The sequence below is a fragment of the Anomaloglossus baeobatrachus genome, chromosome 8 (assembly GCF_048569485.1).
Source record: "Anomaloglossus baeobatrachus isolate aAnoBae1 chromosome 8, aAnoBae1.hap1, whole genome shotgun sequence".
Taxonomy (NCBI): domain Eukaryota; kingdom Metazoa; phylum Chordata; class Amphibia; order Anura; family Aromobatidae; genus Anomaloglossus; species Anomaloglossus baeobatrachus.
This window is the reverse complement of record NC_134360.1, coordinates 90,444,944-90,458,025: the sequence shown is the minus strand read 5'-3', so window position 1 is coordinate 90,458,025 and position 13,082 is coordinate 90,444,944. Positions and strand designations below refer to the sequence as shown.

General features: G+C 46.0%; 1 protein-coding gene across 1 annotated transcript in view; it reads left to right on the top strand.

Moving 5' to 3' along the window:
* Positions 1–12,851, top strand: part of WBP2NL (WBP2 N-terminal like) — a 42,239-nt gene extending 29,388 nt beyond the window's left edge. The window contains exon 8 of the mRNA XM_075321893.1: positions 9,559–12,851. Coding sequence (XP_075178008.1) covers positions 9,559–9,606 — 48 coding nt within the window. The 3' untranslated portion in view covers positions 9,607–12,851. The remainder of the gene's footprint in view (positions 1–9,558) is intronic.
* Positions 12,852–13,082: the final 231 nt, after the last annotated feature.

The following is a 13,082-nucleotide window of genomic DNA, read 5'->3' as shown; positions in this document are numbered from 1 at the left end:
GCTTCTTCTTGATGCTGGGCCCCCTAGAGTGATGAAATGTATATATGGATATATATGTTTGTATGCAGTTTCACAGTTCGGCTGTACATATGTATTGATTGCTGTGAACATTGCTCGGGCCATGTGGCACTCGCTCAGCCGGAGCCGGGGGCACTGGTTGAACTCCGCCGGCGTTACCTGTCCAGGCGGCAGGGACAGAGTTGCAGCTTTTGCTGAGAAACTCTGAGTCATTTTCACTATCCATGTCTCAGGCTATGGACAAATGGTCGGCTAAGAGACTAGGAGTTTGCAGTCCAGACCGGCCCCTTACACAGGCCCCGGGCACTGCGGGATCGCCCCAGGCCTCTATCGGTCTGCGACGAAGCGTGTTCCTGGGGTGGCCTCTAGTTATGACGTGGGGTACTCCAGCACGAACCGCAGTCCCAGTCCGGCTAAGCAGCCTTGCTTGGAATCTTCCCCGACTTCTTCAAGGGTCTCAGCTTGAGGACCCTCTAGAGGATGGGACGGAGGTCGCAACCCAGGACTCTGTCCGGACGTGGCTCTAAAGGCTTCACAGATACTGTACAGAAGCACACCTTCCCGGACAAGCGTTTTACTGAACGCCTTATAACACACGTTGTCCCTTCCCCTCTGACGTTAAGGTTTGGGCTCAGTGTCATAAGGTGCCCTCCAGTCTCTTGACTGGCGGCTAGATCAGTAGTAGCAGTGGCTGACGGGTCCACGCTCAAGAATGCCACGGACAGACAGATAGAACTCCTAATGAGATCCATCTAGGAACCCATAGGCGCGTCCGTTGCCCCAGCCTTTGCAGGGGCGGGCACTCCAGGCTATCTCTGCTGCTCTGTCTCAGATTAATGCGGTCTGCTCCGCATTTAGCGTCTTGACGTCTCAGGCGGTGGTATTTTCATCCTCCGCCGTGCACAGAGAACCTTTTCTGTATGGCGGTCCAGGTCAGGGGAGTGATCCCCACGTGTCCAAGACCGATGTAGGAGACATTCTGTCTTACGGTCACAGGATAGAGCTCAGTTCTCGTCCTCCGACTAGTTGCTTCAGAGCATCTCCGTCCCCCGAGCGAGCCGATGCAACTGACATATCTCAGCATGGAGTTTCATACTCTCTCAGCGATAGTGAAGCTTCCGCTGGACATACAGCGTTCACTACAGACAGGGGTGCAATCGCGCCTTCGAGCCCAGTCACACCCTTTGAGGCGCCTCATACACTTCCTAGAGAAGTTGGTGGCAACAATGGAGGCAGCTCAGTTTGCGCAGATTCATCTGCGCCCACTTCAATGGGACTTTCTCCGCAAATGGGACAGCAAATCGACGTCCCTCGACAGGAATGTTGCTCCTTCTCGGGCAGCCAAGGCATCCCTTCAGTGGTGGCTTCTTCTCACTTCTTATCGAAGGAAAAATCCTTCCTGCCCCCATCCTGGGCTGTGGTCACGGCTGACGCGAGTCTGTCAGGGAGTCTTCCCCCGCCACAGGGCTCAGGGTACATGGACTCAACAGAGTCCTCCCTCCAGATCAATGTTCCGGAGGTGAGGGCAGTGTATCTAGCCCTAAAAGCGTTCCAGCCATGGCTGGAATGCAGGCAGATCCGATTTCAGTTGGACATCGCCACGGCGGTGGCATACATCAACCACCAAGGCGGCACAAGCAGTCGGTAAGCCTTCCAGGAAGTCCGGCGGATTTTGCTGTGGGTGGAAGCCACAGCCTCCACCATCTCCGCAGTTCACATCCCGGGCGTAGAAAACTGGGAAGCAGTCTTTCTCAGTCGCCGGGCATGGACGCAGGGGAATGGTCTCTTCACCCGGTCGTGTTTCAAGAGATTTGTTGCCGCTGGGTGAAGCCGAACGTCGACCTATTGGCGTCCCGGCACAACAACAAGGTCCCGGCATTCATGGCACGTTCTCAAGACCAGATTGGTCGCAGTTTCCACTGCCTTACGTATTCCTCCTCTGGCGATGCTGCCCAGAGTGTTACGCAAGATCAGATCCGACTGCCGCCGCGCCATCCTCGTCACTCCAGACTGGCCGAGGAGGTCGTGGTACCCGGATCTGTGGCATCTCACGGTAGGCCAACCGTGGACACTACCAGGCCGGCCAGACTTGCTATCTCAAGGGCCGTTTTTCCATCTGAATTCTGCGGCCCTCAACCTGACTGCGTAGCCTTTGAGTCCTGGATCCTAGCGTCTTCAGGGTTATCTCAAGAGGTCATTACCACTATGAGACAGGCCAGGAAACCAACGCAAGATCTACCACAAGACGTGGAAGATCTTCTTATCCTGGTGCTCTGATCAGGGTTTTACTCTGGCCATTCGCCTTGCCCACTTTTCTGTCCTTCCTTCAATCCGGAATGGAAAAGGGGTGGTCTCTCGATTCCCTTAAGGGACAAATTTCGGCGCTTTCTGTTTTTTCAAAAGCGTCTAGCCAGGCTTCCTCAGGCACTCACGTTCCTGCAGGGGGTTTGCCACATAGTCCCTCCTTGCAAGCGTCGGCTAGAACCCTGGGATCGGAACAGGGTGATACCGGCTCTTCAGGAACCACCCTTTGAGCCAATGAGGGATATTTCTCTTTCACGCTTTTCGCAGAAGGTGGTCTTCCTAGTGGCAGTCACGTCACTCCGCAGAGTGTCTGACATAGCAGCACTGTCATGCAAAGCCCCCCTTCCTGGTGTTTCACCAGGACAAGGTGGTTCTGCGTCCGGTTCCGGAATTTCTCCCGAAGGTGGTATCCTCTTTTCATCTCAATCAGGATATCTTCTTACCTTCTTTTTTGTCCTCATCCAGTTCACCGATGTGAAAAGGATTTGCACTTGTTAGGTCTGGTGAGAGCACTCAGACTCTACATTTCTCGTACGGCGCCCCTGCGCCGCTCGGATGCGCTCTTTGTCCTTGTCGCTGGCCAGCGTAAAGGGTCGCAGGCTTACAAGTCAACTTGGCTCAGTGGATCAAGGAACCAATTCTTGAAGCCTACCGTTCTGCTGGGCTTCCGGTCCCTTCAGGGCTGGAGGCCCATTCTGCCAGAGCCGGGGGTGCGTCCTGGGCATTGCTGCACCAGGCTACGGCTCAGCAGGTGTGTCAGGCGACTACCTGGTCGAGTCTGCACACTTTCACGAAGGACTATCTAGTGCATACCTACGCTTCGGCAGATGCCAGCTTAGGTAGGCGAGTCCTTCAGGCGGCGGTTGTCCACCTGTAGGAAGGAGCCGTTTTACGGCTCTTTTACCGAGGTATTCTTTTACCCACCCAGGGACTGCTTTTGGACGTCCCAATTGTCTGGGTCTCCCAATGGAGCGACAAAGAAGGGAATTTTGTTTACTTACCGTAAATTCCTTTTCTTCTAGCTCCAATTGGGAGACCCAGCACCCGCCCCTGTTCCCTTCGGGCTGTTGTTCTTGGTTATGGTTTCAGTTCTCCGAACATCCTTCGGATTGAATTTACCTTAGACCAATTTATAAGTTTCCTCCTTCCTGCTTTTGCACCCAAAACTGAGGAGCCCGTGATGCACGGGAGGGTGTATAGCAGAGGGGAGGGGCTTTACACTTTTAAGTGTAATACTTTGTGTGTCCTCCGGAGGCAGTAGCTATACACCCAATTGTCTGGGTCTCCCAATTGGAGCTAGAAGAAAAGGAATTTACGGTAAGTAAACAAAATTCCCTTCTTACTAGAGGTACTGTTACACGTGGCACTGTGTGAAAAAAATCAGAGGCCTCCCCGAACCGCTAATTAGGCTACCTTGTAAGTGTCTGAGGTACCACAACAGAAGTCCCAAAGCCATATTATATCTTTCATTATAAGTTCATGGGGAGGTATAGATCTCTCAGATCAGTTCTGAAACCATACAGTGCCTTGCAAGAAGGAAACGTATGATACAAAGAGCTGGCTGTGCACATTGTACAAATGGCGCACGGTACACTGCTTTTGCGCTGTTTCGATGGACAGGCAATACAGAGGACTTCCTGCAGTTTCAGGAGGCAGTCACCACGGCCCTAGTGTTTGGCAGTCAGGAAAATGAGTCTCCCAGTACTTAGTAGAAACTGATGGTGCCGGTTTTGTTCCTGGGCAATATTTTCCCAGGGATGTTCCCCAAACTATTCAGAAGGGAAGACAGTAGAAAAAGTGCATTAGAGTTCTTAGAGTATACTCCAAAAGGGGGATACAAAGGGACACAATATACCATTGTGAAACGTGGCCATGCTTTAAAGAGAATCTGTTGTCACGATTCAGAACGCCGGGTTTAGGGAGTCAGTGCGCATGATCAGAATGCCCCGCACTTTCGGTCATGCGCGCTATGAAGCAGCGTGTATGTGTCCCAACTTCAAAGAGGTCTAATGCGCATGACCGGAAGTGCCGGGGCAATGGGCATTGAATAGCATATTAGCACGTCCCTGTGGGTGTGCTAACATGCTAAGAGAGTGGAATGAGCGCAGGAACTAACTCCTTTGCGACTAGGTCGTGCGCTCATTAGCATATCATACAGAATCTTTAGGCCCTGTGCGCACACCGCATTTTTACCCGTGTTTTTTGTGCATTTTTGCTGCAGAAATGTCTTGAGAAAATGGTTTTAACCTTTCTGCAGATATTCCCCAGCAAAACCTATGGGAAAAAAATTAGCTGTGCGCACACTGCGTTTTTTTTCTCAAGACAATTCTTTCGGTAGATTTTCTTGAGAAAAAGAATGAGCATGTCACTTCTTTTCTGCAGCTAACTGCGTTATTCACTCCATTGACTGTAATGTAATCATGAAATAGAGCAGGGAATAAAACAGGTAGCAAGTTGTGTGCGTTTCATTGCGTTTTCCTGCGTTATTCCCACGTTCACGTTTTTTGGGACCGAATGTTCATCACTGACCTGTGTTTTGCAGGGAAGTGATGTCATTATGACAGGGAGAGGAAGCGGAGCAGAGAGTAAACACACACATATCACACTCACAGACACATATAGAATGCACATAGAAATCAAACGTACATATCAAACATAAAAAAACATGGGCTCCGCCGTATTTTTTATCGTCCAGCCAAGGTAAACACACAGCGGCTGCCTGGTATTCTCAGGCCGGGGAGGGCGAGAGCCAAGGTTTATGTGCCCCCCCACACACTCCCGCAGCCAAGAATATCAGCCCGCCGCTGCACCCAGAATGTCGCATCCACTGTGCGACAGTCTCGGTGTGTTACCGGCTCTTCCTGATTGCCACCGCATCGCAGCAATCAGGAATCCGCTTCCATGATTAACCTGTAAGTAAAGTGAATAGACACATACACCGAAAAATCCCTTATTTTAAATAAAGTAACAGAAAAGCCCCCTCTTTTACCACTTTATTAACCCTCCCTCCTCCTCCCCAACACACACACACACACACACACACACACACACACACACACACACACACACACACACACACACACACACACACACACACACACACACACACACACACACACACATATATATATATATATATATATATATATATATATATATATATATATATATATATATATATATATATATAATATATACACACACACCCATATATATACATACACACACACCCATATATATACATACACACACATATATATATACATACATACATACACATACACACACACACACATATACACACACACACACACACACACACACACACCCATACCCACCCCTCCGGCGTAATCCACCGAGGTCCCACGACGCTTGCATCCAGCCGCGTTTGACACATACTCAATGCAGCCTCGCTCAGTGAGCGATGCTGCGGGGTAACTACAGGTCATTTCTCACGGTCGGTAATGTGAACACATTACTGCTCGTGAGAACTGCAGTGTGTACTCACAGGGACTCTATCTATTGATCTATCAATCTGTCCATTATCTATTTATCTGTCTATCCATCTATCAATCTATCTAACTATCCATTATCTATTCATCTGTCCGTCTATCTGTCCGTCTATTATCTATATTATTTATTGCTGTTAAAGGATTAAAAAACGCAGGGACCAACCTGCAAAAAAACGCACCAAAACGTGTTAAAAACGCATGCATTTTTCGGTGCGTTTTTTAACACGTGCGCTAATCCTTCACTCTCAAGGATTAGCGCACCTGTGTTTAAAAAAAAAAAAACAAAACAACTTTTTCTAGTGCGCACATAGCCTTAGAAATACCTTTTCTAAAGATCTCTTTATGTATGCTACTAGATACAGGGATTAGTATTATACACCCAGAACTGATCGTCGTTCTGGGTGCATATTGCACCTGACATGTTCGCTTTAAGGATTGTTTCAAAGCGTACCACACACCCATGAATTGATAACATATATGTGCCAATATGTGTAAAGCGCTATGGAATTAATAGTGCTATATAAATGAATAAAATTATTATTATTATTATTATTTGGTTTTACCCTTTTGACAGCAAACAAGGCAAAATTCAAGCTCTGTGGTGTGGAGAAATATTTTTATTTCTCTACAAAATGCAAAGGTTAAAATAAAATTCAGACATCTAATGTCATGTACAAAAATCCATAAAAAACAATGTAGATCTACCAGTTTCAGATGACACCATGACACACCTTATCAAGCATGGTGAAGGAGTTGGTTTACTCCTGTCCGACCAATGCTCCTTTACACCAATTCCACTGCAACCCTCTGTTACTCTCCCTTTTTTTTTTTTTTTTTGAGGTGCACTCTGTCCAGATCTACTTTCCCTCCAACCGGCTAGCATTTACTGCCCTCCAGGGCCAGCGACCGCCTTTTTTGACCGCTTCCCCACCTGGCTACTTCATTTCCTTTCCACCGACATCCCCACCATCATCATGGGTGACTTTAACATCCCCATTGACACTTCCTACTCATCTGTCTCTAAACTTCTAACACTTACTTCCTCCTGTTGCCTCAACCAATGGTCTTCTGCAGCTACTCACAAAGATGGCCACACTGGACCTCATCTTCACTCGCCTCTGTTCCCCATCTAACCTCTCTAACTCACCTCTCCTCCTGTCTGGCCATAACCTACTCACATTCTCTTCCCTCTCTTCTCCAAGTACGCAATCCCCCCTCTACAAATGTTCACACCCTCGCAGAAATATGAATCACCTTGATTTACATGCACTTTCTCAGTCTGTTCTCCCTCTTGCAGACATTGCTTCTTTACACGATACAGATGCTGCTGCCACTTTATACAACACCACCATCTCTGCAGCTCTCGAATCAGCTGCCCCCCTCACACACACCAAACCCTGCACAATCAACAGGCAACCCTGGCACCACAAGTCAGACTAAAGAATTGAAATGGGCTTCCAGAATCGCTGAGCGTAGATGGAAGAGGTCTCATTCCGTCGAGCACTTCGTCACATACAAACAGGGCCCTCACCACTTTCAAGTCTGCACTCACTACTGCAGAACAAACCTACTTCTCATGTCTCATATCCTATGTATCTCACAACCCTAAACAGCTATTCAATACTTTCAACTCTCTCCTCCGTCCACGAGCACCACCTCCCTCTTTTTTCATCTCAGCTGAAGACTTTGCCTCTTTCTTCAAGAAGAAGATTGACAACATCAGAGCAAGCTTTGGCCCCTCCTCACAACTACTCAGCCTTCTTCCTGTAAATCCAGCTTCTCCACCATGAGAGATCATCTTTTGATTCTCTCGAGATCACATCTCACAACCTGCCCACTTGATTCACTCCCATCCGACCTCATCCCCAATCTCGCCACAGTCTTCATCCCAACCCTAACCCATCTCTTCAACCTATCACTAACAATTGGTGTATTGCCTTCATGCTTCAAACATGCCTCCATTACACCCATCCTCAAAAAGCCCTCCCTTGACTCTTCCTCTGTGTCAAACTATTGCCCCATATCCCTTCTCCTCTATGCCTCAAAACTACTGGAAGAGCATGTCCATCTTTAACTGTCCTCACACCTACCTTCCTGGTCCCTCTTTGACTGTTTACAATCTGGCTTCCGACCGCATCGTTCCACTGAAACTGCCCTAACTAAAGTCACTAATGACCTACTAACCGCCAAAGCCAAGCGACATTACTGTCCTCCTCCTCCTGGACCTGCCTTTGACACAGTAGACCATTTCCTTCTACTACAAATTCATCTCTGGGCATCACAGACTTGGCCCTATCCTGGATCTCCTCATACTTAACCGACCGAACTTTCAGCGTCTCCCACTCTCACACCACTTCCTCATCTCGCCCTCATGGACAAAGCAGAATTCATCATCTTTCCTCCTACTCACTCAACCCCCCCCACCTGACATATCCATCATTGTCAATATCCATATATTGTCAATCACTTTCCCCGATCCCACGTGCTCGCTGCCTGGGAGTAACTCTAGACTCTGATCTCTTTTTCAAGCCACACATCCAAGCTCTCCATCTCCTGTCGCCTCCAACTCAAAAATATTTTCCGGATCCGTACATTCCTTTCCCAAGAAGCTGCAAAAACCCTTGTGCATGCCCTTATTATTTCCCGCCTGGATTACTGCAACCTCCTGCTCTGTGGCCTCCCTTCTAACAGTCTCTCACCCCTACAATCTATTTTAAGCTATGCTGCCCGACTAATCCACCTGTCCCCCGATTTCCCGACCGCTCCTCTCTGCCAGTCCCTTCACTGGCTTCCCATTGTCCAGCGACTCCAGTTCCAAACCCTAACCATGACCTTCAAAGACATCCACAACCTGTCTCCTCCCTACATCTGTGACCTAGTCTCCCGGTACTTACCTGCATGTAACCTTCAATCCTCACAAGATCCGCTTTCGCTACTCCCCTCTCATCTGCTCTTCTCACCATCGCATCCAAGATTTCTCGCGTGCCTCCCCCATACTCTGGAATGCCCTGCCACAACATATCAGACTCTCGCATACCTTGACTAGCATTAAAAGGAACCTGAATACCACCTCTTCCTACAACCTACTGTAACCCTCTGTCTGATATAGTGCCGCACGACCAACTCTACCCTCACCTACTGTATCCTCACCCATTCCTTGTAGACTGTGAGCCCTTGCGGGCAGGGACCTCTCTCCTCCTGTACCTGTCTCTGCCTTGTATTGTTTATGATTATTGTACGTGTCCCTATTATGTATACCCCTTTCACATGTAAAGCGCCATGGAATAAATGGCGCTATAATAATAATAATAATAATTGCAAGTAGTCACAAAGCTGATTCTATATCTGCCTGCCTGAGGCAAACTGTTATGTGGGACCTTTTGGATTCAATCATGGGGCCACATCTGAGGTCTCCACAACGTGATAGACCCTCACTGACTTAGTATACATTTCTCTCTTAGTTTATCAATTATGCTGTTGGTGTCTGTTTTGTCGTCCCCCACCCCCAAACTCCAGTCCTCAAGAGCCACCAACAGATCATCTTTCGGGATTTCCTTAATATTGCCCAGCTGATAGTTCAATGATCTGTGCTATAATAAGGAAATCCAGACAACATGCACGGTTGTTGGCACTTGGAGCATGGAGTTGGGGAGCACTGCTGTAGATGATCCCTTTATATTGTGATTTTCTGAAAATCAATACTATTTTTATTTTTTCTTTTTAGGAGCGGCCTCCTCCATATGCACCTATAGATGACAAGAAGACAAACTAGGATGGCATGTTATTTCTCCTATTCTTCCAGGAACACGGTCTTTTCAAGTCTGCTCCCTAATTCTCAGTTCCCTCTTCTTGGCCAGCCCTCCCTCTCTAGAGACCTTCATGGCAGGAATCAATAAATGACTCCAGTATTAGGGGGTATTGATATTTATTACTGTAGGGGTAGTAACCGAACATGGATTCTAGTACTAGAAGTTCATAACTTCAGTTACTGTCATTAAAGTGCCCGTAGAAAGTTGGTAAAAGAGATCAGACTGCAAAGACATGAGCACTTTACAACTTTCCTTTTGCATCTCATATTCATAGTTTTCTTTCCTCGCTCTATACCTTCTCTTAGAGTTGGAAGACTTAAGGTGGAGGCCACATCTTACATGATGTGCACATAAGACTATGAATTGGGATTTTCAACACTGAAATATATTCTTTACACAGAAAATTAATAAAGATATATCTGTACATATAAATATAGAATAAGTTGATAAGTTAAGAAATATTTTATTCTTTTTTTTTCCTTTTAAATAAAAATCTATATTTGTCTGGTTTTCACTATCCTACATAGCCCCGTCGTTGGCAAGGATTATTACTCTGCGTTTTGTATTGCACATTAGAGTATTTTACTATATATACTTAGACTGTCAACCTTCTGTATACAATGAAGTGTGTTAGGCAATGGCTGGGCTCACCCGAGACTGTCTGTGTGCAAAATGTCCAGTGTGGGGCTCAATAATTGCAATATTGCCCCAGCTGTACCTTAGATTTACATCAATGCAATAATAGAATTGCTTTGTCCCAGGTTGATAGTGTTTGTAGTGGGATCTCTATCCTTGATAAGATTCTCTCTGGGAAAGAAAATTAATGTAAAAAATACATCATAAATAAATTGGTAAAACGCAAAAAGATGTTTTGCACCCTAGATTAGACAAGAGTAAATAAGTGTTTTTCATTTATTAAATTTCTGACATTATAACTAGGTTTTAATATGGACTCTCTTGCAAAAAAAATAAAAATTGACCAAAATGTTGCTGCTTACGTTTTGTATTAAAATATTGCAATAATAAACTTTATTACAATCTTCAGTGCACCTGATGCAAAAAAATAGTTAACTTTAATGTACTTTTTCTGATATTTGCTCCCTTCTGTTATCATCGTAGTCTTAAGGGTTACCATTACCAAGAAATCCCATCCACTGTGCTTGGACTGTACAGCGCAGTGTTTTAGATGCAGCTGAAGCATGCTGTGACCAAAGCACTGAACAATCGTGAGCACGCACCCTAAGGCCATGTGCCCACGGGAGATCGTACCTGCGGACTATTCTGCAGGTATTTCCGCAGGTTCACACAGCAACTCCTTGGAATCTGCAGCTATCCATTGGTGCGGAATTGTTGCGGGAAACTGTGGATTTCGTGCGCAATTCCTGTGGAAGTCCCGCCCTCTATCTCCATAGTGGAAAGGCAGGAATTTCGCAGATATTTCCGCATGAATAATGGACATGCAGTTACAGGCGGCTATGGGAAATCCGCAGCCGCAAATACCGCAGCATTGGTACAGCACTCCCCAAATCCCATAGGATAACATGGGGAGTGTCTGTACTTGCGTAAACCCACAGATTTATCTGGAAAATCTAGAAAATTCTTGGGTTTTCTGCAGCAAAATCCGCAGTTACTTTTTCGCGTGGGCACATGGCCTAAGACTCTTGTGACTCTAATAAGGCTGTCTGCAATCCCTTTGATGACATGATCTCTATAGAGTGCTCACAATATCCTTAGGGTCATCACAATACTAATTGTTGTCACATCACACGACCACAGTGGCAATTGCTACAAACCACAGTGACAATGGGATGACTGAGAACCGCATAAGTGGAATAGAGCAGAAGTGTCATGTATAGTTGGAAACTTTTTATTTTTTGTATTTTATTTCTTTTGAATATGTGAAATGTCAGGAGAGACCTTTAAACCCTCATGGATTTCTGTGCACTGCTGTGTATAAACTGCCTGCCCTGATGAGCGTCTTTCAGATCATAGCTGTGGGCACGTATTACACGGGGCACGATCAGAACAGCCGAATCTTAATGACCAATCTGGTAATACTGCTCTTATGGGTTTGCTATGCTGTAAATTAGTTTAGAGACTTTCTAAAGTCTAACATATTATAGATGGAATTGTTGACCTCTGATGTCCACATCTTGAGATTACTAATCTACCTACAGTTCTAGTGGAAATCTACAGGTAAATGGCATTTAATTAATGTCTTCCATGCTTACAGGAGCAGCGGCTACAGGGAGAAAATGAAGTTATGCTCTCCCTTCCAGTCATCGCTCACTATATTGTGAACTTAGCTGTTATCCCTCCCTGGTATATTGATTGGCAGCATGTGAGTGTGTGCATGTGTACGTACGTACGCAAAGCAAGCTATCAACCAGTGTGTAGGTGAGGGATTACACAAGTTGAATATATAGTGATCAGAGACTGTGCTCCCTGCACCGCCCTGACTGTACGGAGAATGTAACTTTATTTTCACAATGTGGCTGTGCTTCCTTTACACCAGCCTAATAAGATTTATACAGAGTTTATTTACAGGTTACGTCTAGACCTGCAGGTAAATGGCATTTTCCAAATCACTCAGCCTTCTCCTAGAGCAAAAGTAGAGCAAAGTAAGTGTTTATTAGGGTCCATACACTGTGATGCTTACTCTTCAGGATAAATGGAGGGCCTTTTGTCCCTTGAGTGATTGATGGGAGAATTGACCTGGACCTTTGCTGTTTAACACTTAACTATAAACACGTTTTAACCACATGTTACGTTACTCCTTAAGGATGTTTTCAGTAGAAAATGTCAAAAGTAATATAACATTTGCATTGAAACTACTAAATTCTAGCTGTGGCAGTCTTTTCATAAACTTCATTCAACATCTGTCTGCAACCAGCCGAAAACTCATTTTAACAGTATAGGAAAGTCTTTAGAGGGCTGAATCCATGACTTTAATAACTGGTTAGGCTGTTTCTATAGAAATACTGCTGTATATACACTTTTTACTTCAAATGTTTGACTATTATAAACACGGTTTAAGAAATATATGCACATAATATACACCCACCTCCACCCATTGCCAGAGAGGTCATAGGTTTAGCTCCTGTGTTACGATGGGGCTGTAAATATGATTTGTGATCACATCTGCATTGGGGGTGGGGAAAATCTTGAGCCTTTTATTATCTGTTTAATAAAGCCATATTGTAAGTTTCTTTGTCGCTCTATTGGGAGACCCAGACAATTGGGTGTATAGGCTATGCCTCCGGAGGCCGCACAAAGTATTACACTTAAAAGTGTTAAGCCCCTCCCCTTCTGCCTATACACCCCCCGTGCTCCCACGGGCTCCTCAGTTTTTTGCTTTGTGCGAAGGAGGTCAGACACGCACGCACAGCTCCATAGATGGGTCAGCAGCAGCTGCTGACCATGTCGGATGGAAGAAAAG